Source organism: Nothoprocta perdicaria, unplaced genomic scaffold (genome assembly GCF_003342845.1).
Source record: "Nothoprocta perdicaria isolate Ctin4 unplaced genomic scaffold, notPer1 scaffold_14, whole genome shotgun sequence".
Lineage (NCBI taxonomy): Eukaryota > Metazoa > Chordata > Aves > Tinamiformes > Tinamidae > Nothoprocta > Nothoprocta perdicaria.
In genome coordinates this window covers 842209-869775 of record NW_020454538.1, presented here as the reverse complement: position 1 = coordinate 869775, position 27567 = coordinate 842209, and the positions used below count along the sequence as shown (strand labels likewise).

The window sequence follows — 27567 nt, the reverse complement described above, 5'->3', positions numbered from 1 at the left end:
AGCGCGGGAAGCCGGCGAGGCCCGCGGGGAGGCGTCTGCGGAGCGCAGGGGCGTCCGAACGGCYCCGCCGCCTTCCCCGCCGGCCACTTCGCCTCGGCGGCAACAAAGGGACCGTTGGGGGGCAGCGGCCGAGGAGAAGCGGCCGCCGCTTCCTCCGCCCCCGCCGAGGCAATAATTAACGCAGCCGCGGGCGGAGGAGCGTCGCGGAGCGGCCCCGGGGCTGCGTCGCTCCCTCGTTCGACTCCGCTCTCGATCAAACCGGATTTATTATTTTTTTAATATATTATATATATATTTTTCCGTATCTGGCGGTTTCCCCCCTCCTCAGAGGGCTCCCCCATGAGTGAGGATGGTGCTGCGGCTCGAGGGCAGCTGGTCGCTGCTCGTGGGCAAGCGCTTCCTCAGCCTGGCCGAGGAGGAGGGCGCCGGGCCCTGGCACAGCGGCTGCGTCGCCGAGTGGCCCTGGAAGTCGGGCCGCATCCGCGCCGTCTCGCACACCGACATCTCCAAGCAGGACCTCAAGGTAACCGCCGCCCTCCTACGCAGGCGCTTTCCATAAATATATTTGTTTACGTGTAATTTCTCATTTTTTGGTGAGAAAATTCGGGAAGAGAGGGCTCAGCTCGCTCGGCGCCACTGCTTGAAGCCCCGCGTGCCCCCKGGGTGAACCCCCGTGCTTGTGCTGAGGCCAAAGTTACCCCCACGGAGGCGCAGATCAGTGGTTCCCACCGGCGCTTTTCCAGGGGAAAGTTTAGCAGTCCTGTCTGCCAGGACCACTTCAGTTTTGTTTTTGCGTTTCTCTTGAGAACCATTTTGATGAATCACTTCTTTTTTTCCCCCCTCCGGAGGCTGCGGCGCGTTACGAAGCGGAGACGTTCATGTTCGGATGCGCTCGGTTATTTTTCTTGCTGTTGTTCCTTGGCCTGGGCTGCAGCAAGCGATAAAGAAGCCTCTCTTTTGTCYGCAGGCAGTGCTGCGGACTCGTCATGTTCCTGCACGCTGCCGGAGGCTTCCCAAACTCCCCWTGTGTCCTGGCTGCTTTTTAATAATAATCGCCCAGGATTCCTTTGTATGCATAATCAACTGCTGCAAACTTACTGTGATTAACTCTGTTTTGGGTGGAAATTGGGAGGTTTCAGCATGGGCTGTGAAACCCTTAATGGCCTCCTGGGCCAGTAAAACTCTTCAGCCCTGTTTAAACAACCCCTGTACTAAGCAGAGCTATTTGCAGAGACCAGAACTTGATTGCAGTGATGGAGTCTTGTTGTAGGGACCTGTTGCATTTGTTTAATGTGCAACTTTGATGGTAGACAGCTAACATGGCAGCAAGAACAGAACCCATGGCTTAAAACAGGACAGGAAACACTCCGTGGGCCCAAATTAACTGGGCAAGCACAGTTTGCTTTTCAAAGGAGAAGTCTAACATATTTCCAACTCTTTGCCAAATGTGTGAACTTCAGACTGTGTTTCGGAGTCCTGGAGGCCGAGTGTGTGTGGTCGAGGTAGAGCTTTGCCCTGTGCCTGCCTTAGGGTCAGGAGGAGGAGGAGGATGTCCTGCAGAACCATCCCAAGGACCTTCTCAGGCACCTTCCGTGGCACCTAGGTGCAGCTGAGGACTTTGCAGTGCTTTACCRTGAGCTTCATACGTGGCTACGGTTCTGCTAGAATAGATTAGCTTAATGCCTTCCTCTGGAAAAGTATTAGGTTGCCAAGTAGACAGCCAAGCATAAAGAGCTCCTGCATGGAAATGTGTCCCGCCTCACAGCTCTGTGGAAGGGTTGTGTACAGCAAGACTCAAAATAGGGATGCTCAGAACAAGACTCAAGAAGAGGTGCCTATTCTTTGAAATCATGCCTTTATGTAGCATCAGAAACAAGCTGCAGAAACCAAAACCAAATGCATTTGAAAGTGTTTTCTCAACTGCATTTTCTTGTATGTGCAGTGTTGCTACTACAGGCAAAACAAACCATTCTGGTTCTGATACTTGGCGCTATTTGCTTATCTCCTTCATTGTTTCAGTGACTTTCAAAATGACTGAGTTCACTCGAACATCCATTAGGTTTTATGACTCTCTGTCTGTAGTAATGCAGTTCTGTTTGTGTATGCATGTTTGCCTACCTCTCCCTGCAGAGAGGGAAGTGTGACACAAGGGAGTGTTTCTGAGATTCACTTAACTAACTTACCCTGGAGAAACTCTATTAAATGTGTTACGCTTAGACCATATAGTGATGTTTTATGGGAAAAAGGAGACCATTCTGATGAGACGTTCTACAGTGTTCTGTAACAAGTCACTCCATGTGTTCACACAAAGTGATTGTGGTGGTCGTGGTGRTTTTTAATCCTTTCCTTATCTCTTCATGTTGCCTGTGAAGGAGGGGTAATGCCATCCCAAATGAATTGGTCAAGCCATCAATAGCCACAGCTTCTCTACCCTTCAAAAGTTTGTGGGTGCGCATCGGAGATTTGTCAAGTTACAGACCGGTTTAAAACAGGCAGCAAGGGGCCTTCATACATAATTTAATCTCCTTCTCTGGTTTCTTGTCATCTGTGCTTTCAATAAAGGAACTATGGTTGCCTTTTGGAACTGTTATCCCTTAATGTTCCTGATAAATGGTTTGTATATTCAAGTACTGCAAGAAGTCTTTGGAAAAATGTTTGTACTGCTATGGTACGAAGTCTTAAAGTTCTTCTGGTATTATGGCAGTTTGATCATTATTGTTTTTTTTTCTTCCTCCTCCGTTTGATAGTAAACACTAGTGGCAAAGCTAACAGATTTACTRTCCTTTTACAGTGGAGGAGATGGGAAGGTGATAAGAGTTTAGATGGGAATAATGACACATTTTATGCAATGGGAATGATGCATAAACAGCTAACATAGACTGTAACTTACAAAATATTTGGGTGGCTTAAAATGGTTTGGTGATTGTTTAATTATGTGACAGGCAATAATCATACTTTGTTGTAAGCAAATTTAAAAATTATTGAAAAGCACTTTCAGAAAATTATTTAAATCCTAAAATTATTTAGGGTTTATTAATCCTTCGCTCCTGAATGCATTTAAATATTGTGGTTAGTTATTCCTTCCTTTTGCTCCATTTTTATAGGTTTGTGTAGAATTTGATGATGAGCCATGGGAGAAAAGAAGATGGATAGAAGTCTACAGCCATAAAATGAAAGCATTCTTGGTAGAGCAAAAACTGGTACTTGCTGAAAGAAGATCTCATGCCAGTGCTATGTCTCCTGTCCAGTGGCCTGCAATGGCAAGTATACCTTTGGCCTAACTTAATCTTTGATTCTTGTAGCTCCTTTTGTAAGGATTGTGCTTCCTATTATATTGCAAGAGTGAATTTCACATATACAGCTTCACTAGTGTGAACAGTGGATTTATAGGGTTAATCTCGAAGGGAATTAAAAGTCCTCCTACAGCTAAAAYTAGGCAGTACTTTTAAGCATTTGAAGGCAATAGGCTGTGTCTTGAGATACAGGGATGTGTTTGTGACTTTTGCTTTTYCCCCAGAACACTGTTGTGTACAGCTTTTTAAATCCCTTTTCCCTCTGCTCATACTTTTCTTTCAAGACACTGTGGTCAGGAATGGAGAGAAAAAGGATAAATAATGGCTTCTTGAGGGTGGCATGTGTTTTTATCTCAAACTCTGGTTTTATGTCTTTTTCAAGTACTGTTAGTTCCTCAGGGATTCTTGTTCTGAGACAACAATCTGAATGACTCTCACGTGGTGGCTGTCTGCCACAGGCTATTTGTGAGGTCTGGATTTTGTCCCTATTAAACCCTGAGCGAGGTTCTCCACTTCAGAGAACTAAGTTTTCTATAATTGCCAGCCATAGCGGTTTCTATAGACCAGTAGGGATGAACAGAGATTATTTCTTTGTTAATGTATTTATCCAGTTAAGTTTTACTTGACTACTTTTGATATTGCTCCCCAAACAAGTAGTTGTGGAATAAGCTAAGAAGTAGACTTGCTCTACATTAGCTATATTAATTTTGCGGTTACTGTCCAGTGGTTTTGACTTTGCTAAATATCAAGTAGGCTGTGTAATTCCTGCTTTGTTTTGAGCTGGGGTTTGTCTTGAGCAAAACGAATCTGAATTATTTGTTGGAACAAGGGTGGAAGAGGAAATATGTGTGCATGGTGGGGCTTGAATTACTTTRTTTTGTTTCCTGATTCTCACATCACTGTCAGCATTTCTTCTAGTAGATTTTGCTGATCTAAATGTTCGGAAAACATGAGTACTTAAGTTCAGGCATTGTCACTTTCCATGCATTTAAATGGTCTTGACTTGCTACTTGTACTCAGTTTTATGCATGAGATTTCATTCTCTGCGTGCTTAACTCGCCTGTACCTGCAGTGTTTGTGTTACAAAGCTCATTTAGCAGAGCAATGATGAAAAGTGAAGCACAATAGTGGAGTTTGCAAGAGATGCTTCTTGCCCCTTTGTACAGGGGAAGGAAAGAGGAAGTCACAAATAGTTTGATTTTGTTTTGAATTCTGATCACAGCTTGCTTATTCCCATATGTCTGAGCACGTGTTATTGGGAAATAGAGAAGTTCTGTATTATTTTTGTCCTGTCAAGGCATTCATGGAGAGGCTTCTGTTCCTCATGCCCTAGTTCCAATGCTGTTATAACTGAAGAGACAATAATGCTCAAGCACAGGAAGTTTTTTTTCTTTATTTCAGAAACCCAGTTCCATACTCCGTCAAGTTTTGGGTTTGTTCTTGCCTCTTTTTTTTTTTTTTTTTTCCTTATATTAAGTGCTGTTACAGATGCTTCTTTCCTGCAGGACAGGGTTGTTCTTCCARTCTCTGATGTCTACCTGCTCAGAGGAAAAGATAAGGAAAACCTTAATCTTGCACATATTGTTCATAAATTTAAAYGAAGGCTTTGATATATGTCCACATGCTACATGAGGTTTGATAAGTTACATGTAGTCCCTGGGGCTAGTTATTCTGTGTGCTCACACCATGCAGAGTTGTTTTGTAAAGATATATCAACAGTTCTCCAATAGCTCTTTATATCTTTATATATTTATATTGTCAAGTGACCTAGACATAGTTCTTCACTCTTTCCTTTAAATGTTGTAAATGTTGTAATGAATTTCAGTGATAAGYCTAAGTTATTGGGAATGCCTTAATAGGGGAATAGATGTAAAACTTAAATAATTTCTGAAAAGTAAATGAGAAATAAGATATTCTTACTCTACATCTGAGAATGTTTATCACTTTTCTAGACTTACAAATCCTTATTGGACAAGGCTGGTTTGGGATCAATGGTTTCAGTGCGCTATCTTGGTGAAGAGAGATGTGTTTTTCTTTCTGAAGACCTTTTAACACCCATTCAGGTAATGTTGTATGGCATTATAAAAGCAAAGATGAGTCTTATTTTGGTATTTAAAGATAACCTGGGTTTATCTTCTAATCACTTAARTAGTATATTCATTGCTGAATCACTTGGCAAGTGAACACTTGGTGTAGATGCATGTTGCCGTAACTCTTAAATATCAGCTCTGAACAGCTGAAAAAAGATCTCAGTGAGCTGATCCAGTACCTGGTTGTTTGAGAGGTTAATGAGGGAGTGTCCTCATAAGAACAGTCCTGGGCCCAGGTGTCAACRGTTGCATCATGTTGTTGATAGGGGATAAACTGGGATAGTTTTTCACTTTGACGTGTGAACATGACTGCTGTTCTTGTGAAAGGAGTTGCAGAATAAGTCTTCCTAGTCAATAAAACCTGTCACTTCTAATCCCAGTAGTTATGGAGGTGGACAATTTATAAAGGAGATTGCTGAATTACAGGCAGTAACAGCTTTTGGATAGCAGTTTGTGCTTTACTTTCTTAATGGATGTTTGGGGACCATATTGTGAATCTTCTTGTAAAATGGTATATGGATAGTACCACATGAAGATCGATCTCTCTTTTAACTAGAGTAACTATCCCCAGAAGGATTGAATGGGATTTTTCCCCTATTTTTGTGTCCCCACTGATTGAGAAAGGAAGGTAGATACTTCTGAATTACAAAGGTAGATGAGTTTTATGGAAAGAGAGTGTTAATAAGTGTAATGAATCAGTTAACAGTAGTTGCTTATTTCTGTGTTTGTTAAATGGATTTTTCTTCTTAAGTATTTTCTGTGAGAATGTACTTTTTGCTGACATTCCCTGAATTAGGGAGGGGACCTTTCACCTGTGGGTGACTGGATGCAAAATGACCTTCTCATTTCAGCCGTAATTGTTGAATTTAAATTCCTCTTGAATATAAAAGTATTCTCCTGCATGTTTTAAACAACATCCTTYCTGCTTTTCAGAAAGGTTAACAGTTTGAAGCAAATGTAAGAAAATCAAGTGGCTGTGAATGAAGATGTGCTACTAATATTAGGTCCCTTTAATGAGCATCAAGGCAGAAATTTGTGAGTGAATTATGCATAGACAGACTGAAACTGCTCTTTTTGGCTAGTCAGGGATTCTGAAGAGTGTCTGCTGCTGATAAAGGATTTACCACTTTAGAAAACTACTTTCAAGGCCTTATAAGCTGCCTGAATAAAACCAGTAATAGATGGACTCTGTTAAGGACTGCTTAAAACTGACATTAATAATCTATTTTACCTATTAACAATCAGCAAATTGGCTGCTTTCATGTTGAGAAAATAATCACTTAAACTTTTAAATTTCTGTTGTGTGTTTTCACCTTGCATCAAAGGTAAAATAAATTTTATTTTTATGGAAGCTTTACCTCAGTATTGCGGTGGAGAAAGATGCTTTTCCAGCATTTTGAATTGCAGGGTGTGTGTGATTTTTGTGTGTGTGGTGGTGGTGGTTGTTTTTTTTTTGTTTGTTTGTTTGTTTTTTTTAAACTACTGGTTCTTGAACCTTCTGTGCCTTAGAAATACCATACTGGTGTTTGGGACAGAGAAACTGTTTTTATTTGTTGTCACTCTGTAGCCATTTTAAAAGCATGCTTTAAACTTTGCTCTCCAGTGTTGATTCTGAGCATCTTAACTGACTTGCTTTACATAATAATTGAGATAAAAATACAAATGCATAGTATTGTATGAATTGTGGCCAATAATTTGGATATAACTGATCTTTTTTTTATATGAAAATATTTCAAAATGGCATCTTGAGCTGCAGAGGATCTTGTTATTGATATCATAGTTCAAATAGAAACGTAAAAAAATACTCATATTTACATCTGCTTAGGACTATTTGGAAAATGTGTATCTGCTGCTTCTAGGAATTTAAAAATCTGAATTTAAAATGGATGATTCAGTTAAACTTAGTGCTCATTAGTAAGTAAAAAGATAATGTAGTAAAATAACCAGCTTGATTTTTAGAAGGATATTAAAGTGGACCTGGAGACCTTACTCATCCCTGCTGGCTGATGGTAGTTCCAAGTCAGCAGTAGAAAAGTGAGGTGTGTTTTGATAAATACAACATTCTATAACAGCCTTGCTTACATGAATTGCTTCCAGCCTTGTTTCTAAATATTCCGAAGACTTTTGGTTAATCAAAAACATTGCCCTTAATACTAATTTCATTATTTTGATCCTGACAGGATGTGGAAAGCTCCAGGCTTCCTCTTATGGATGATGAAAATGTTAATGAAGAAATTCAGGCCTTGGTTAAGAAACACTTGGATGAAACCCGCTTGGTACAAGGTACAAACACACCCTGTAGGGGAGAACTCTGAGGATAAAGCCTCAAGTCAAAAAGGAAATCTTTCCTGCCAGTGCAATTTGCTTTAGGGATAGAAAAATATTGTTCTTTTTTTGATTGATTGCATGTTGTTTCTTTCATAGTAGTGACTGTTAAATGTGAATAATAGAAATATTAGCATGACATTATCTTTGAGAGTGAGTGCATAATTTAGGCACATATAGATGATGAGAGGTCTGATGTTTCTAGATCCAAAGCTTCTCTTCTCTGGGCTGAGTGATCCTGACTTACCAGCCTTTTCTCAAGAGAATTTTTTGTAGTTCTTTGTTTGAATGGCYCTTCATTGGGCTTTTGCTCCAGGAGCTCCAAATCTCTCTTGTACTACAGAGCCCAGACTGGATACAAATGAGTGCTGTGGCCTCACATGTGCTGAGTACACCCTTGCCTTTATGGAAAGGAAAATAGTATTGAAAGTTGACACTTTCCACACCTAATCAAAGAATCTCCATTTTCAAGTCTGCTCATCTGTCTCACTAGCTGAAATTCAAAGATCAACCCAGCTTTTGCTGGGCATCCAGAAAGCTTTATTGACCTCTTCTAGGAAAAGAAGTTTTGGGATGTACCTTGAGCATTTGAGTGAGGTGTGGGTGGGTTTTTTTGTCTGTTTGTTTCTGTTTTCTTCTGAGTTTTCCTTTTTTTTCTTCTCCTTTCAACTATATGAGCCTAATGTGGAAGTTTTTAATCTTTCTAGCTTTTGTTTACTTGCTTCTTGCATACAGTGCTGTTACATAAGCTGCATGGTAGCTGCATAACCCATAGTAGCATGAGCATCTTTTGGGCATCTTTTAAGACAAAGACATACGCTGTTTTAAGAGTATTTCTTGTGTACATATTTTCTTTTAAGGTGGCAAAAATATCATCGGTTCCAAAATCCGAATTTATAGCCTGGATCCATCTACCCAGTGGTTTACAGCAGTTGTTGTAAATGGTAATCCAGCTACGAGGACTCTAGAGGTAGACTGTCAGGAGGTAAGAACCACTTACTGTGGGATGTGCAGGCAGTGGTGAGAAAGGGAAATCCCTTATTTTAACCTCTCCTCCCACTATTTACAATTCTGCCCTTATTGTAGTGAATATAGAAAGCGTGGATCAATATAGTCCAGTACAGGCTCTTGCCCCCAAACATTTGTGTTGCTTTGTGCTGCTGGTGAAATTGTCAAATGGTTTCCTAAATTCAGTGATGGAAACTTGAAATCTTTGTTTAAAGCGCAGCATTATTCTTATGCATGTGTCTTTGTTGCCATAATGTACAAGCAGTGCTTGGAAGTACCATGTTCTCTGCGTGTTTTCAGACAGAAACACTGTGATCATCATACATTGTTAAATTCAGCTTGGTGTTCAAAGAACATGGAAGATCAGATAGTTAACTTAAACTTATCAAGTTTAAATAAAGTTTATATAATAAGTTTACACAAAGCATACTTAGTATAACTTGAAACTGTACCTTTCTCTTCTTTAAATTGCTTATTCTGCTTCCTTTGTTTCTTTCCAAGATTCCAGCTTTAAAAACACTTGATCCAGAATTAATTCATGTTGAAATCATATATGACAGTAATGGAAAATGTGGTAAGATGTACTGTTATTTATATTTCAGATATAGTAACAAGCAGCATTGTGTTAAAATAAACTAATCTTGATCACTGTCTCTTTCAGATAAATCTAAAAGAAATGGAGGCGTGAAAAGAAAGTGTTCTGAGACAAGTGGATGTGTTGATGCTAAACACACAAAATGCTCTCCTGAGGTAATGTGTTACTATGCTCTATAGGACTGTTTTATAAGAGTTGTCATATTTACACTGGTATAATTTTAAATGAAGATTAGATATAAAAGTAAACATAATCTCTGGGAAGATCTGAGTTCTCTGGAACTTGTCTAGACACGAGTAAAACCTCTTGTTTGCTGGTAACTGGAGAGAAAACAGTTGAGCCTGGAAGCTGGGTGTGGGTTTTTAACTGTATTTTTTTGCCTCCTTGTTCCATTTAGGAGTTAGCATGCTTAGTCATGTATTTTGGAGAGGGAAAAGGAAAGGGTGTCCTTAAGTATAACCCTTGTTTTTTTACATTCTTTTTAAAATGCTTTATAGCCAAGCCCCAAACCTATAGCAATGCTTGTCTGCGTTGAAGATTCAGGCTGGGCACACAGCGGTCTAGAATATTGTTTTAATACAAAAAGAGAATCTGGCAACTTCTCTAGTGCTTCCACGTCTATCTGGGTTGCTGTTGAGAGTAACCTGCCACATTCTTGGCTGAGATCCAGGGAAACTATCTCAAAGGCCAGAGGAAGATCTGCTGAACTTGGGAAGAGAAATGTAAATAAAGAATAGTGACTTGGCTAAATAATCTTACCTTACAAATTTGTCACAGTTTCAGACCAAGGGCTGCCTTTTGAGCAGGAATAGCCTTGAGGAAGCTTGAAAGTGGCAGGTTGTTCTTGTTGACTTCTTGAATTTTTGACTTCTTTGCAGTTGTTACTGGAGAATTTTAAGATTTAAGATTCCCAGAGATACAACATGAGGTAGTGCAAGATAAAGATTCCTCATTGAAAAGTGGTCCATCTTACATTAACTTATAGAAGAGTGCATGTGCAGCAAGGCAGGATGAATTCAGCGGCTGTACACTTCTCAAGTAGAGCTGTAGCCCCTGCTTGAATATCCTTAGCGTCTTTAAAGTCCTTAGTACGTAGCAGTATTTTTGCTAGGCTGCTCCATGCATGCAAAGCCAGTCTTCATATTGGAACAGCTCATTAATCTGAATTCCTGGCTTGTTCACATCTAGATTTTTTTTTTTGGGTGATGAACACTGTTCATTAACTTCTCTCTAGGGATTTTGCATGGGATCTGAAAAGTTTCTGAATGCTGATTACTGCTACTGATATAGCAAGATCTGTTGTGATTGCAACGGTAGTTAAGAAAAGCAGAGCTTTCTGACATCTTTTTATGTTCTGAATGTTTCTTTCATTCCTTCCTCCATGCCTTCCACCTCCTACTAAAAGTCTGTGTTGTGAATTGGGAGGGAAATAAATTAGCAGTGGATTAGCCTGTAGACTTTAAAAGGACACTCTGAGCCCTTCCTGTCTTAAGGACCTGAGTGAAGATGGACTTTGACCGACTTTAGACATATATACCAGGAAGTGTGCTAATGTACTTTGTATTTTTTTTTTTTTCAAAATTTAATCCTGAGAAGCAGTATTTTTTGTTAATTAAGTGTTTATAATTTAAACTTCCCTTACAGGTTTCTCCCAGTCAGGGACATGTACAGTCAGTGCCAACAGTGTTTGGAGAGGCGTTGCTAGGATGCACTCCTGCTAATAAAGACCAAAGGCATCAAGGTCTGCCCCTGCCAGCTAATTCTCCTCCCAATCTTGGTGCAGAAACTCCTCAGGGGTAAGGAATTGTTTGACATTGTAGCAAATGAATGCTTTTCTGTAATGTTGGCACAGAAAAGCTTGGCTTAATTGTTGTGAATATAGAACTCATCTATGCTGTGTTTTTTAGTTAAATGTCCTTAGGTTTCAAGCCGATTTTTGTTTTATTATATCTGCTGGGTGATACATATGTGATGTTTAGCTCTTATCACCCCAAACCTGAACATGTTCAGGCAAATATTCTGTCCACTTACTCGCTGTAGATTAAATGAGTCTGGGCCCGTAGTTACTTCTGTTGACCTCATACTTCTGTGATAGCTGTAAGAGGCTAGAGAATAGTCCAATTGTCAAAGCCTTCCAGTATAGAGATTCCTACTCAAATCCTTCCTAAAGTGAATCTAAACTGATACTGCATTTCCACTATAAAAATAGCTCTAGGAGTCCTAGTGGTCCAGGCATTTTTCCCTCTCAACAGATGCCTGCAAAATAARATCTGCTTCCACTGTCATGGGAAAAAGGGAGCCTGGAGCCTAAAGGCTATTTTGATTCAGTATTGTGGCTATAGGAAGTGTTATATTGTGCACTTATCTTCCTAAGAGTAAACTGCAGTTCCTCACTAACTTGCTAAATTTGAGGGTTAGAATAATGTGGAGGTACCCCAAGTTGTGTTACACAGGAACATATCTAGTAGAAACAGTATTATGGAAATCAATTTTTCTACTGGCTGTAAAAGAATAGTATAACTTTCCACTTGTTGTTATGCATACTCTTCCCAAAAGCTATGTTGAAGAGAGAATCATTTCTTATATGGGGGCACTTTTACTCTCTCAGTGTTTGTAATGCCAACATGAATCACTGAAGTTTTTGTGTATGGTGCTCTTAAGCAGTCATGCACTCTAAATGTATTTGACACGATAAGTTAAAAACCTCTTTATGAGAGAATGGAGTAACTGCAATATCTAAACTTCCGTGCCTATGCGTGTATATATAGCTATATCTTCCTGTTTCAATTCTTAAAATAGTAATTAAAAAACAGCAAAACATAACACACAACTATTTACAAAAAATTGAACACTCCAAACTTCAGTGTTTAAAGGGTGGAATTAATTTCTTTTTATTCTTCGAAACTCTAAATAGTTCCTAAATAACTCTAAAACTCAGAATAGATTTGAGGAGCTGATGTCCATATGTGTCTGGCCTCTTTCTTCAAATTTGGCATGTCATGTGTTTCAGCACGTGCAGACGGAGCTTACCTGAAACGCATCCTTCCTGTCTTAATGCTGGAATTAAACTGTCGAAGGAAGATCTGACTGTCTTTCCCAAAGTGGAGTATATACCTAAAGAACAAATGCAAAATCCCAATGATCAGAATGGTAAATATACCTCTTTGATAAACACAAGATCTTCATCTTTGATTGATACAGTCAGTGAAAAACTAATCAACATTAAAAATATGAAAGAACCTGTTATCAAGCCCCCGACAAACTTTCCAAAAGAATGCGTTTCTGTGAAACAGTTGCAACATCTCAACTCTTCCATAGCAATACCCAGAGTCAGTAGCACKACTGAACCACAGAGGACTTTAGATTGTAGACCCTCAACATCGGATGCTCATCTTATCTCCTTTACTGAGCCTGGAACTAAATGGCAAAGCAATGGAAACAGTCAGAATAGCCACAAAGGAAGCAGGATTGAGGACCACACAGACATGGAACTTTCTTTTAGAAGAAATTCAAATGAGTTTCTCTTTGAGAGAAATGAAAGTGAAAACATTTGGACTGGAAGCGCTAAGCTCCAGGATAACAGTAAGTGTTTTTAAAGTTTCTTGTCCTTTCAGAGTCCTTAGAGTTTCTCTGTAACTACGTGCAATGGCATGGCTTAACATATACCAAATTGTTAATGTAGTTAAGTGGTATAAGGGAGTGTTGAGAAGCTTAAGTTTGTGGATTCTTCTACAAAGAGCATATAATAACTCCTGTTATATAATTTTCTTAAGTTGAGTAACTAATCCCAATAAATTGTTGCAAGATATACAAGAAAAGAAGGCAAAGCTGGTTAGAAAAATACAGAATGCAAACACTAATTGTATTTTTTGATGACTCTGAGGTTTTCCCCTCCTCCCGCTCTCCCCCGTGGCTCAGTTCTACCTGCTCCGAGTTTCCCAGATGTGACGCAGACTGGGAAGGCTTGTCCTTGTTTAAAGAGCTGTTCTCCTGATAGCACCTTAGTGTGCTGCTCTTCGCAGAGTAACTTTCGGAGTTCTGGGAATCTCCCTGCACATCCACCCTTTTTCCTCCCCCCCCCCTACCCGGCCCCCCCAGTCTAGTGTTTCTTAGCCTTGCATTATAACCTGCTGTTCCTTAATTAATGTGGGTAAACAGCCAGGCAGGCAATCACAGTTGTGCCCTGCTGTGTCCCCACTACAAAGGGGGAAGAAGCCAAAAGCTTGGTGTCAGTCACAGTAAGGTGCTGAAGTCTGTTGCGTCTTGCATTTCTGGCCCTGGGCTATTCCAGCTATCTGGGCAGGAATTCCAGCCCTGATTGCTGAAGAAGTACTTTTATTAAAAGCACATTTTTTTTCAAAATAATCTTCTATGGAGGGGTGAACAGAGTTCAGGTCCCCAGACTACAAATCCAGWGGACTATAGCTTGAAAGAGATTCTACTGACCTGAAGTTTGTCAGCTCCAGGTATTTTTAAGATATTTCCATTTCAATGAAATGTGCAGTTCATAAGAAACATTGATACAGATTTTTCCTTTAAAGACATCTTCTTGCACTCTTGTATGAGAAGTCAATTAGTAAAACTTGTTTTCCCCTGCAGTAATGGTTCGCAAGTCGATTTTAGCAGATGCTTCTAAAGTGAAGAAGCTGCAGCAAAGCGGAGAAGCATTTGTACAGGACGGCTCCTGCAATAACATTGCCCCTCACTTGCACAAATGCAGAGAGTGCCGGCTGGACAGCTACCGAAAGAACAAGGAGCAAAAAGATTCCACCGTCTTCTGCCGCTTCTTTCACTTCAGGAGGTAAGAGCAGCTTGGACTCATCAGATTTCTGATATTCTTTAAATGCAAATAACAAGTTCCTCATGGTTGAGTTAGGTGCTTTTGTTACTCTATTTGCTTTTGTTTTTTAAGCGTATCATCACCTTTTCCACGCTGAAATGAAAAAATAGCATTGTGGCCACATTTATGATGCTAYCTCAAAACTAATAAACATCAGTGTGTAGCCCTTAAACTGTAGGGCCAATATATCTAATGAATTGCATGTTGTCTATTTTGGCTATTACACATTCTGCAGGTTTTTTTCATATTTTTGGCAGGACTGTGAGCTGCTTATTTTCATGCTCTATGTGGAATGCTAATAGGGTAGTTTGAGTTCAGTTTGTATGCTACATACAGCACAGTAATGGAGACAGTGGGAGAGTGGATTTCGTGTGCATCCCATACAGGATTAGGAGTTGGACATATGAAATGTTCAGACATTTATCTGCAATGTTCATTCAGTTCAATCCTACCACGTTCAAGGAGGATGGGTGAGGGGGAATGAGGCAATTCTGAGGAAAACCTGGTGACTGCAGGATGTTGCCTGCTTGTCCAAACCCGATCTGTAGATTTTGCTCTTCCTATAGGATCCTGTTTCTTGAGCTGAACTTTCACTGGGTATTTGAACTCTTCAGTTCTTACAAAAGCATGYAAAACTGTAACCCGTCTTTTCAAGGGATTTAAAAACATTGTTTGAAGCATACCAATTAGYTCAGGTGTAGACATTGCCAAACTATAGGATTATGTTTTTAAACACGTTCTTTTCTTTGTTTTCAAGTTCTGTGCAAAGGGTTTTTTTTTTTTTAGTGGCTTATTTGATCTTATGGTGAGATTTTGTATGCTGCTGCTTATTTTCACTTTTTCCAGTTAGGAGAATGCCATTAGAGGGGAAACCAAATCCCAATTATTACAAGTGAGATGGGAAGCTTCCTTATCCTCCTTATCTGAAAATCTCTGAATCTTCTGAAGCTTCCTTATCTGAAAAAGTTTTCTTTTTCAGAGGGATGACTTTCTTGTGGGTCTCCAGGTAGAAACAATCCTGCTGGCCTGGAGAGCTTTTGGAGAGAGAGGAAAAAAAGGAAAGCAGAAATGTTGCAGAATTCTTAAAAGAACACTTTATTTTTCACTCTCATACTTGTCCCTTGAGGTTTATTCCTCTCTTGTCTCCCCAAAAGCAGGTCATGTAGGTGGGAAGGTATTTAAAAAAAAAAAAGATGCTAATTACTAATCTGATTTCTCTTTACACAGACCTGTACTGAAATAAAATTTGTCATAATCTGACATTRGCTAAAAGGTTCAAAACATACAAGACCAGGATGAAACCTAGTGGTGCTAATTCATCTTCTCAGTGTTTAAAGAAGTMTGCTCTAACTCAAAGCAAAAGTGGAGGCTCCACGTGCTTTGTGAATGTGAAAGCTAAAAAGTCTATTTTCTGTCTTATTTTCAATTGCCAGTATTCATTTGCTTGCTACGGTCATGCACTATAGTGAGCACAAATTATCATTGAAAGTCAACTTGTTCTATAGTATTTGTCAAAAAAGTTTCCTGAAAACATGTGCAGGCCTCTCGTTAAGTCTTAAAAAATCTCCTTTTCATCTAGCACTTAATATTGACATCAAGTGTATGTTTACCCATGTCTGTTAACTGTTCTATTGAATACACAGGCAATGTGGATATTAATCCTTTAGGCAGGACTTGTTGGAATGAATGGAAGCTAATAAAGTATTGGAGATGACAGTTTTTCTCTTCACTCCTCAGGCTGCAGTTTAATAAGCATGGGTTGCTGCGCGAGGAAGGCTTCTTAACTCCCAATAAGTACGACCCTGAGGCCATCAGCTTGTGGCTCCCTTTATCAAAAAACGTCGTGGGTCTAGATCTAGACACAGCAAAGTATATTCTGGCCAACATCGGAGACCACTTCTGCCAACTGGTGATATCTGAGAAGGAAGTTATGTCTACAATTGAACCACATAGTAAGAGCAATTTATATTAGTCTGCACCTTCAGAGGTTTATGAGAAACTTGAAGCTTCTAAGCAGGGTGAAATACTGTGTGTTTGGGAATGTCACTTAGGACTTCAGTCTTTATTCTGAGATAGAAGCAATGGTTAAGATCTGGGTAAGGTGTGAACTTTCAATAATTCTTGGCTTATGGGGGGGAATACCAAAAAAATCTGCAAAATTCTGCCCTTGTTTCTCTTAACTTTTTTGAAGCTATCAAGTTACTTCTCTTTTTGCGGAGAGAGTTTAATTCTGTTACAAAACGAAGTGTGAAAAGGGAAAAACAAAAACAACAAAACCACAAAAGGACAAGCTGCTGCCGCTTTTATTTTTAACATGTAAAGCGGGGGAAAAATGTTTTTCCTTGTGACTGTTTTCTGTTTCTTTTCTGGTCCTGCTTGTTGTTTCTGCCTAATGGACCTTAGGCTTTTCTGATGTTTCAGCTCCGTGTCCATACAGCCCTGCTGGGCAGAGAGGGCTGATGAGCACGTGCCGATGGGGGCACCAGCTGCTCATTTACCATGTGTGGGGCCAACCTTGTGTCCTAGAACACAGGTCTTCAGGCACCGAAGAAGGATTCTGTGCCAAACAGGCACACGTGGGACCTGGTGATCTTCCATAATCGCTTCCCAGAGCAGAATGGCTCTTCCAACTGTCTTGTTTTTGGGGGGGGAGGGGTTCTTTTGGTTTGTTTTAGTTTTTACAACTACATGATGGAGATGCAGCATGGTTTAAAGGTTYGAAGTGCTCTAGATAAATATGTTAGTTCTGTAACACCAGGGCTTAACACCAGGTTAGCTAACAGGGCTAACCAGGGCTGACTGCTATAGAAGATTAAAAAGAAGTAGATCTGAACCCTCTTCAAAAGGGGAGAGAAAAAGTTTAGATGTTCTAGAAGYGCTTCCTTTCAGGATGTTCCTTGGATTGCACTCAGTAGGGCCTTCTTCCCCTGCAGTGTTTGGAGTCAGCAGCTCTGCTCTCAGCTAGTGCAGGTCTCCCTCAAGCCTGTGGAGACGGCGCTCGGCGCAGCCAGGCAGAAAGTGCAGYATCAGAACCCTTTTAGAAGCACGTGGAGCTGTGTGTGGGTGGCTTTTGCCTTGGGCTGCGTGGGTGGCTTTTTCATTTTTTCAGGGGAAGATTTTTCTGATGGGTTTGCTAATTGCGAAGTTAAATGTGAATTCTGGTGCTGGTGGAACAATRCCAGAATTCCTGTTTAATTTTCCATAGCACGGGCTTGTGAGAGTGAGGGGACTAAATTTCATGAAATCAGAGGAATGCTTTTAATGCTCTGGATAGAAAAGAAATATTCTGCAGTCTAGATAGGTACTCATCCTTTTTAGAACAGTTCAGTAACAAACTGTTCAACTGATACAGAGGGTAAACATGAGATTGCACCTGACCCTACTCCACCCCTAATTTGAAACTCTGGCAAACTTTCCTTGGCAGAGTTTAATTGAAATTATACTTTGTCATAAAAATTTCTGACTTTGACAAACTGACACTTTGTAAAAATATCCACCCATGTTGTTTACGATATGCTACGTCTGGCAGAAACAGTGTTGTCTGGGTGATGCAAAGTCTCACTTGGATTTTAGTGTTGACCTTCAAAAAACTGCTTCTGTAGGTTTAATCTCAATGCATCTGATAAAGCAAAAATAAATAGTAGTTGGTCATCTCTTTAGGTGCTTCCTTGGGAGGTTATGAGTATTTCAGTGTTTTTGCACTGCTTGATATGCCTCAGGATCAGCCCTTTCTCTACAAAGGTATTGTTTTTAGAGTTTAATTTTAAATATTACTAATGGGAAAACTCTAGGAAATGGTCTACCAAATGAGGCTATGAGGCAACTTGAGCTGGAGTGACTGGGAAGAAARAATTTGGAATTCTTTACAAGGGAGAAACATGCCAGAGAAATAGTGCTTCAGGCAAGACTATGGTAGGTGGAATCTCAAGAAGAAAAGTGTGAGAATGTAGTGGTGGTTCCTTAAAAAATAAATAAGTAAGCAAGAACAGAACTATCTTGGTGCAGTGGAAGATCTCCACTTGTAAGACCYGTATAGAAGAAAAACATTTTGGTTAAGCTGCAAAGATTTTTGGCCACTGAGTGTGAAGAGGAGTTTACAGAAAGAGGAAACAAAGTCAGGTTATGGAGAAGAAATAAAAACAGGGTGACCACARAGAGACAAAATTAGAAACTGAAGTATGAAATGAGCTTTGCAGGGAAGGCCCTGGCCCAGGTGGGCAGGAAGTTGAATGTGGTGCTCCCCAGGTGGGTATATTCTTATTTGGTACTGAAGGTGAGATGCATCTCATAAGAAACGAGTCTAACATGGATCCAAAAAACCTGAGAAAGCAAGTAATTTTGGTGTCACTAAAGTCTTCTGATACAACTACGTTTAAAATACAAATCTTTCTTATGAAACGGCGTTTTTTCCTGGTCCCCAGAACAGGTAGCCTGGAAGCGCGCGGTGCGCGGCGTTCGGGAGATGTGCGATGTCTGTGACACCACCATCTTCAACCTCCACTGGGTCTGCTCCAAGTGYGGCTTTGGCGTCTGCGTGGACTGCTACAGGATGAAGAAGAAAAGCTTGCACCAGGGTGAGAAGGGATGTGGAATGAGAAGGGCTGGGCTTGGGAAACCTGTATTTTGACCTTACAGGCTAAAAAAACAGTCATTTTTATCACCATACAGCTCTATGACTGGTGTTGTTTGTTATTTCACTAGTATATGGCTGCTGTCCAGAGGAAGATGAAAGAAGTACTAATTGAACTGGTCAATGGTTATGTTTTACAGATGATGAATCGGATACTTTCTCCTGGTTTAAATGTGTGAAGGGGCAGGTACACGAACCAGAGAACTTAATGCCTACACAAATAATTCCTGGAAAAGGTATCTTCATCTAATTGGGAGGAAAAATACATTGCAAGCTTTTTTCCTATAATTTCTTTGTTGTTAATACTGTACCAAGTGGGCTTTTTGAGCGGTGAAGTTAGGCAGAGCTTAATATTTATTGTCAAAAGGTTTCAGTTCAAAGACTGGAACTGTCTATGTATTTACTACTAATTCATTATTTTTGACCTTTGTGGAAAAAGTGGTAGAATTTMCTGTTTAAAGATGAACTGTGTTCCTGTGGAAATGTCTAACTGTCTAAGCTACACAAATCATATTATTGAATACTGGATGTTTTAATTAAATGTGAGCTCATTAATGACTCTTCTCCTTCAGCTCTCTATGATGTTGGTGACATTGTTCACTCTGTAAGAACAAAATGGGGAATAAAGGCAAATTGTCCATGTGCAAATAAGCAGTTCAAGGCACTATCAAAGCCAACTCTAAAGGAGGATGCAAAACAGGTATTGCTGCTGTCTGATGCTGTGTTTATATAGCTGAAATATCCATAGATTGCCTCAGTTTGTCTCAATTTGAAGCCAGTGGTAGTTGATTTTGTAGATATACCAACCCCAGCTATATCTGCTAACCCCACCATGCAGTTTTTGTTGTTATTTACTAGTTGTGTTCATTGGTTCTCTGTAAGATTCAGCTTTTTTGAAAGCCTTATGGAAGGTATTATGGAAAATCTTYTTAATCTCTCCCTTTGAAACACTGACATCTCAGTGAGTGACCAATCATTGAAAAAAGCTGAATGATAGTTTTCCATAGGAGAAGTAAGATTGGATGGAAGGAACTCTTGTAAAGAATCCTTTGTTAAGAGCAGACTAATGAGACTAATTGTCAATCTAGTATAACCTTGGGGTTCTGCAGACTTTATATATGTAGCATCTAAAAGACATAAATTAACTGGAAGAGTGTTGGAAATCATGAAGGGCTTAAAGAGAGGGCTACGGCAATGATCTCTCTAAGGACTCTGGTAGGAAGTTCACTGCACTTTTATTTTAAGATCAGGTTATTTGGGTACCTGGTCTTAGGCAGTGATAAAAAATAGTTTTGTGCATGTTTGATTTGTAAATGGAYGTAGCATTTCTCAATTTACTAAAATCTAGTGCCAATTAAAGGCTTATTTTTTGCAGCAACTCGCCAGAAACTGTCACTTAGTTTAATTTTGCTACACGTTTATTCATAAAGYAGTGCTATAGGTAGACACAGGTGAAGTTACTTTTTGCTTGAGAAATCTTTGAGCAGGCAGTGGGAATTTGGCCTGGGATTTCTGTATGATGATGGGCTAAAGCAGCAGTTCTGGATAACCTGCTACCCAGAAGCTCCAAATAACTGAGTCAAATACATGCACRCACCTGTGTACCCTATACATACCCTGTGCCTGGTATGTGTTGGCCAAAGGGGCTGTTGCCCTGCTGTGCAGCTGTGTCTCAGGACAGGCAGAGAGGTGGATTTTTGCTGTCTTTTTAAGAAGGAAACAAGCCCTAGATGCTGATCTCTTCCCAGAGCAGGGCCAGGGAGTGCGCTTGGCAGATTCTTTGTTTGTTCTTCTGGAGGTGTGACCGATTCTGTTGCCTGCACTTAAACTTGGGAGCCCCAGTTCCTGCTGGGGCCCAATCTCCATCCAGTACTGACCTCTGGTGGAGATTGACTGTTTTATGAACCCTCAACCATATGCTTTTTTGTAAAAGAATGAAAAAACATTTGATACTGCTTATTTTTCTCCTCCTTAATTAGAGTGTTTCTGTCTAATCAAGTTTTCAATTTGTTTTTTCAGCCCTTGGTAGCTGGAGAGAGGACTGGCTTTCAACATAACAATTTTATCCTAGGCCCCCCAATCACTGCTCATGACCCTGCTGTAAAGCCRGTCATTGGGAATAAGCAAACTGCTCCAGTAAATACTCCTCCCTCATTGAGCTGGCTCTCAAATCTAACAAGTGGAAACGTGAACAAAGAAAACAAAGGTATGTGTGTGCCCATGAAAAGTAAACACTTTGTGGCTGTTGGTCAGAAAAATATAGAGCAGATCAAGCAATATCTTGCTGTGATCTACCTGCTGCGATTGGAGCTCGGTGCCTGTGTTGTGCAACTGTTCCATGGCAAGAACTTGGAGCAAAAGTTGGCAGGATTGGGATATTGGTACTGAAAAGGGGACTAGCATCACAATAAAGAGTGCTTTTCAAGGTCTGTTTGAGGAGATACTTATTTTCAAATGTGTGATCTTCAAAAACTTTTTGAAGTCTTCAAGCAAAATAAAATAATTCATCTGTGTGTATATAGAGAGGAATGTATGCATCTAGGCATGAAAAGAAAATAATACCAAAATACAAAAAAATACAAAATGTACTTGTGGTTTGGAAGAGGAATTCTTGCTTGGAATTGTTTTGTTCTTGCTTTGATTTTAGAAGTGTTTTTTATTCCTTGCAGAGAAACTGCCCATCCCCATTTCAAAGAATGAAAATAAGCCTCTTCAGGCACTCCCTAGTTTAGCCAAGCCTGCTGCAGCCCTGCAGACGTTCAACAGTGCCATATTGACACCTGTGAGCAACAATAACACGGGTTTCTTGCGGAATCTGTTGAACTCTTCTGGAGGAAAGGTACGTGGAAGTGTTTTGGTTGACTATTTTGGCTTGTTACCAGCCTTAGATTGCTACTCAGAGGGCAACAGAAGYATGCCAACTTCCTTTGTTTTCTTTTTCTTTAAATCAGACAGACAATGGACTCAAGAGTACACCCAAAATCCTTGATGACATTTTTGCTTCCCTGGTGCAAAACAGAAACATTACAGATTTACCTAAGAAACCTCAAGGACTGACCATAAAACCCACTATAATGGGTTTTGATACTCCTCACTACTGGTTATGTGATAACCGATTGCTATGTCTTCAAGATCCCAACAATGAAAGTAATTGGAATGTCTTCAGGGAATGCTGGAAGCAGGGACAGGTATTTAAGATTTTTTCCCATTTTGAATTCATTTGCGTTGCGCTTTAATTGAAGGGCAGATATCTACTTACAACAATAAATTGCAATATAAAACTTCATAACATGTAACACCTGAGCACTGTTTTATGAAAAGATCCTTGGCTAAAAGGATATATATCTTACTATTCAAAGTCAGTTTCTTAATACAATGCTAAATTTTGCCTTTGAATAAAAAACGGCTTGAAATAACACCTTCAAAAAGGTGCAGCTTGAAATAGAGAATGATGAAATGCATAATTCTAGCATTTCAGGCTGAGCATTTATCTTGCAAAGTGCCTTTGCTTATATGTTCTTCTATCTTGTATGCGTTCCTTATTCTAACCGGATTAAGAGCTGTTGGTGTTCAATAATTATCTACTTTGTGTTGTTCTCTGTAGCCTGTGATGGTGTCAGGAGTGCATCACAAACTAAACGCAGAGCTCTGGAGACCCGAGTCCTTCAGGAAGGAATTTGGCCAGCAGGAAGTAGATCTGGTTAACTGCAGGACCAATGAAATCATCACGGGAGCTACTGTAGGGGACTTCTGGGACGGATTTGAAGATATTTCAAGTAAGTAGTGTAAATTTATTGTTAAATTTCAGTAGATAAGATACTCAGCAACAGCTTTCCCTCCCTAAGAGGGCTTTGTCATTCCTGAGCAGCATACAGAGTTTAATGGATTTTCCCCATTAAGGATTGCAGAATGATGCACTGCATGAAATTTTCTCAGCCTCTTATTTGAGGACTTTTTCGGACGTGTGCTTGTCTGGGTGCTGTTTTTTGGAGAAACAGTCTGAGAATTGGGGTCTCCCTAGCCAATTAATCCATCTTTCAGCTTTTTGTCCAGTTAAAAAAAGCTTAGAAAAGCCAGCATGGGTGTTGGCATTCAGAGGGTGGAAGAAGGAAGGTCATTTCAAACTAAGCTAAGAATTTGCCTGAATTCTTTGTATTTTGAGTTATGCTAAGTATTAAAAACTAAAACCTGCCGACACTCGACAATAGGTCGCCTGAGAACAGAAGAAGGAGAACCAATGGTGCTGAAGCTTAAAGACTGGCCTCCAGGAGAAGACTTCCGAGACATGATGCCTTCTCGGTATGAAATTGCAATGAAAATGTTCATCATTTGCTTAATTCAACCCCAAAATGATAGAATGCAGGAAAACGGTTATGTGTTAATGCGTGTTTCAGCTTTAAGGAGCAATAGTAACGTGCATGTGAACTATTTTGTTCATCAAAGATGCCTGGCATAGCTGGGAGTATTAAGTTAGTCTTATGACAAGTGCTTGTGCTCGTATATAAGCTCATGGTGTTTATTGTCAGGTAAAAAAATGTCTGGAATTGCTAATGAGTGATTAAACTTTTTGAAACTCCTAAAACCCTGAATCATTTTGAAATGTAAAGTTCAGTTGAAGTTGCTTTCTTTTGCCAATCCATTCAAGTGTTCTGACTTGCACTGTATGGTGCTGCGATGCAAGGAAATAGCATCAAGATTTCTGCGTGTGTTCAGTTAAAAATTTCCATGTCTACCATGGTGCTGCGTCTTGCCCACTTTGTTCTTTTTCTCTCTTTCCTGGTGTGCCATTGCCCAATAAGCCAGCAGGGAAGGAGTGCTGCTGCTTGCCTGAAGAAAGCTTTGGCTGCAGTCATTTAAAGTCTGCAAGCTGAATTTTAGTTGTATCATTTCACAACATTAAAATGTGCTGTGTTGCTTCAGGTTTGATGATTTGATGAAGAATATTCCATTGCCAGAATACACTAGAAGAGGTGGCAAACTGAACCTTGCCTCTCGACTTCCCAGCTATTTTGTGCGACCAGACTTGGGTCCCAAGATGTACAATGCATATGGTATGTTTAATTTGTTTTTTTTTACTGCAGAAGTCCTGCTGTCTACACATTCAGAATTGGAATGTACTCTGAATTAAATGAATCCTTGCTGTTGTACACAATTTGATTATTCCTGTTCATCCCCAAACTTAATTTTAGCATGACAATAGAAATTAGTGATATGAGGAGTTTACTGATATTAGCACAGTTTCTTTGTCTAGATGAGTTAAATTTAATGATATTCCTCCCGGTCTTTCTTGCTCCCTGTGTGTGTGTGTGTGTGTGTGTCCATTGGTATATATTGTGTGTATCTGTTGCCTATAGCTGTCCCTGTGCATTTACTACTTTTATTTTTGACATATTTCTTCTTTTTGGGCTGTGTGATTTAGGTTTTTAATCTCTTCCAGGGCAATTCTTTCCATAGGTTATTGATCTGCAGCTGCTGAAAAGGTCTTTAAAACTTCAAACGTGGTCACAGCTGGTAAAGAGATCCTGACCAGTACATATTATGGCACAGTAGCTGTTGGTACAGCTGCCTTTAGAAAGAGGAGGGTGTTTTTCAGTTTACTTTAAACTGCTGAAGACACCTTTTAACAAGCCTTAACCATGATTTTTAGATAACATACAGGCTGGGTGTGTCAGCCTGTGAACTGAACCATATTTACATTTTTTTCTAGGTGATAGGGCAAAGTCTTGGCTATGAAACAGAGATAACTTGATCCTGACTTGCGATACTACAATCATGTGCTGAGGAAAAAGAGGAGCTCTCCAGGCTTTTCAGATAGTGCTCTTTAAAGTGGCACGAGGTGGGGGTCTGCTGTTGAACCACTACTAAGTTGCTTGTGCTTCTGTTTCCTTTCAGGCTTAATAACACCCGAGGATAGAAAATACGGCACAACGAACCTCCACTTGGACGTGTCCGATGCGGCCAACGTGATGGTTTACGTGGGCATCCCCAAGGGTCAGGTGGATCAAGAAGAAGGTAAAGTCTTTATCGTATTTATTATGTTAACAAGCAGCATTTCTGGGGGTGCAAGGAAGGTCCTTTGGGGTAACTGCTTGTGTTCACCCTGTCACAGAAGTGCTTAAAACCATACAAGATGGCGACTCGGATGAACTGACAATTAAGCGTTTTACCGAAAGTCGAGAGAAACCTGGGGCTCTGTGGCACATTTATGCTGCTAAAGATACAGAGAAGATCCGGGAATTCCTTAAAAAGGTAGGTGGTTGTATCTGAAAAACTCATCTTAGGTCTGTGCAGTTGTGCAAACATGTATCCTCCGACTTCTTTGCTCCTTTCGCAGTTGGTATAGAAACGTGGAACAAATGTCCTTGGGTTGTATCCAAGAGAAACTCTGTGGCRCTGTGGGAGCTCAGGAGTTCAAGCAAGTTGAAGCTTGAATTTATCCTGTGTTCATATATGTTGTTTTTGCCATTTTTTAAATAATACAAGGAACCACATTGATACAGCTATATTCTTGTTAAATAAAAACGCATTTTAACCTAGTTTTTTTTTTAAATGTACTTAAGGGTGTTCTTAAGAGATGTCACAATATATGTAGCATACAAATTCTCTTGTACTTTTCTTTTTTCTCTCTATTTTTTTCTACCCTCACTCAGTTTGGATTGAGAGGAAGGAAATTGATATTTTGCATGTTTTCATGGGAGGAAAATGGTTTATTGGAGTAAAGAAATAATTATCTAAGAAGCCTTTAAATTCTGGACCATAATAGTCAGAATTCAGTGGGGCTTTTGTTTATTTTTCYTAGATAGCTGTAGTACTGCAGGGGTATTGACCCCTGCTGTGATAGTGATTGCCAGTGTGAACACACCTGAGCACTTTTGCCACTACTTTCTTACTATAAACTACAATTATGGGCATTTATTATAATCTTTTTGCAATGCTTCTGCAAAGATTAATGGCAAAGGCTGCTAATCAGACAGTGGAAATGGAAAATGATGCAGCCTGGACAAACTAATCAAGAATTAAGTGAGAATCCAAAGCTTTTATTGTAGTTTAAGCTGAGCGTGTGATGCGAGCCGCTGTGGCATGGGTTCCTGTGAAACACCACGAATGCAGCTCGGTTATAACACGTCAGTCTTGTTGGGTGTTACCTGCCCTGTGGTTTATTTCAGGTTGCTGAAGAACAAGGTCAAGAAAATCCTGTAGATCACGATCCTATCCACGATCAAAGCTGGTATTTGGACCGATCCCTAAGGAAACGGCTTCATCAAGAGTACGGGGTTCAGGGCTGGGCTATTGTACAGTTTCTAGGAGATGTAGTTTTCATTCCAGCGGGAGCTCCACACCAGGTGAGCAGCAGGGACCCGGTGCCAGACCCACCACCAAGGCAGACTTCTGTGCATGCAGCTGATTCTTGTTTGTTCTCCTTAGGTTCATAATTTGTACAGTTGTATTAAAGTTGCAGAAGACTTTGTATCCCCAGAGCATGTCAAACACTGCTTCTGGCTCACTCAGGAATTTAGGTATCTGTCGCATACGCATACGAACCATGAAGATAAACTGCAGGTAAAGTACCGGTGTTTATGGCAAACTTAGACCCTCCCTCCAAGAAATAAATAATACAAAAAACCTCCCACCAAATCCATAAGGTAGAAACTTTGCTGCTTTACAAGCTAAGGCCTAACACTGCTTTCATGTTCTAATCAGCTTTAATGCATTGGACTCTGAAAAGGAGTTTCTCTAGGCTTTTGAACTGCTGTGGGTTTTTAGTAGCTAAATTCTAAGGAATTTGGAAACTCCTCCTGACTTTCCTTTGAAGTTTCCTCCTTCCACTTCTGTATCTTCTATCTGAACTCACTGAATGCTACAATGTTTACAGCTTTTATCTTATTAGCATTTAAACCTAACTTTCCCAGGGAGTGATTTTAATGAAGTTAGTTGAAGCAAGTGCCTTTAAACTGAGAGCAAAAGGGGCTGTGCAGAAGGTGGGGAGGGAGGGCTCTGCAGAGTGTTTCCATGTCAGTCTGTCTGATCCAAACCCTGCTGTTTAGTGCTACTACTAAATGCCATTTCCCTTCCTCCTAGGTGAAGAATGTCATATACCACGCTGTAAAAGATGCAGTTGGGATACTGAGAGCTAATGAATCCAGCCTTAGCAGACCATAAAGTAGAAAGCCTTAACCACACACTATGAAACAGAAGCGTTGGCAGCTGTTTTAACTCTTCAGTCAGGACCTCTGTGGACTTTGAGATTATATGAATGTTACCTCATCTTCCTTTCAGCAGTACCAGAGGATTGTGGTACTATGTTCTGTGTATTCTTCCAATGTTTACAAACCTGATATGTATATGTAGTAATATGTATGGACTGTGGCATACTGTGAATGCTCAGCTGCAATAGAACTTTATATGGAGTTGCTCTCCAAACTGTACAAAATACCTCCTYTAGGACTGTCGGGAACTATTCCAAATTACTCATTTGAAAAATATTAYTCAAGACATGTTGTAAAGCTCCTTTTTTTTTTTTTAATTTTTATTTTGGGGTGGGAGGAAGTATCACGTCACCCAATTTAATAACCAATTTACATAAAAATGAACTGAGAATGCGGTTCTGAAACTTCACATTAACATAGAACTAGCATTTAAAAGTAGCTTTAAGCTATTGTATAGTAACATAGAGATGGGGGTTAACCATCTTTAGGTAAATGTATTTAAATTTCTAAATGTTAAAAAAGCTTTTAATCAAAATGTCTTCTGTTTGAAACTGATCTATAATTTGAACTGATGTTTGA

At 40.0% G+C, this 27567-nt stretch overlaps 1 protein-coding gene across 2 annotated transcripts; it reads left to right on the top strand.

The window, feature by feature from the left end:
• The first annotated feature begins 82 nt into the window (after nucleotides 1-82).
• On the top strand, nucleotides 83-27567 carry KDM3A (lysine demethylase 3A). Of its 2 annotated transcripts, none has more exons than XM_026034109.1 (25): nucleotides 83-523; nucleotides 3105-3260; nucleotides 5246-5356; nucleotides 7564-7666; nucleotides 8569-8693; nucleotides 9218-9290; nucleotides 9378-9466; nucleotides 10956-11107; nucleotides 12322-12893; nucleotides 13911-14112; nucleotides 15889-16103; nucleotides 18573-18725; nucleotides 18922-19017; nucleotides 19354-19481; nucleotides 20801-20987; nucleotides 21451-21620; nucleotides 21733-21969; nucleotides 22386-22557; nucleotides 22990-23080; nucleotides 23702-23832; nucleotides 24674-24793; nucleotides 24894-25030; nucleotides 25948-26124; nucleotides 26207-26341; nucleotides 26861-27567. In XM_026034109.1, the coding sequence occupies exons 1-25, from the start codon at nucleotides 350-352 to the stop codon at nucleotides 26939-26941; spliced, it is 3987 nt and encodes a 1328-aa protein (XP_025889894.1). In that variant the 5' UTR covers nucleotides 83-349; the 3' UTR covers nucleotides 26942-27567. The 2 variants fall into 2 exon arrangements, with proteins under 2 accessions (XP_025889894.1, XP_025889893.1); XM_026034108.1 differs by having other exon boundaries at nucleotides 24891-25030.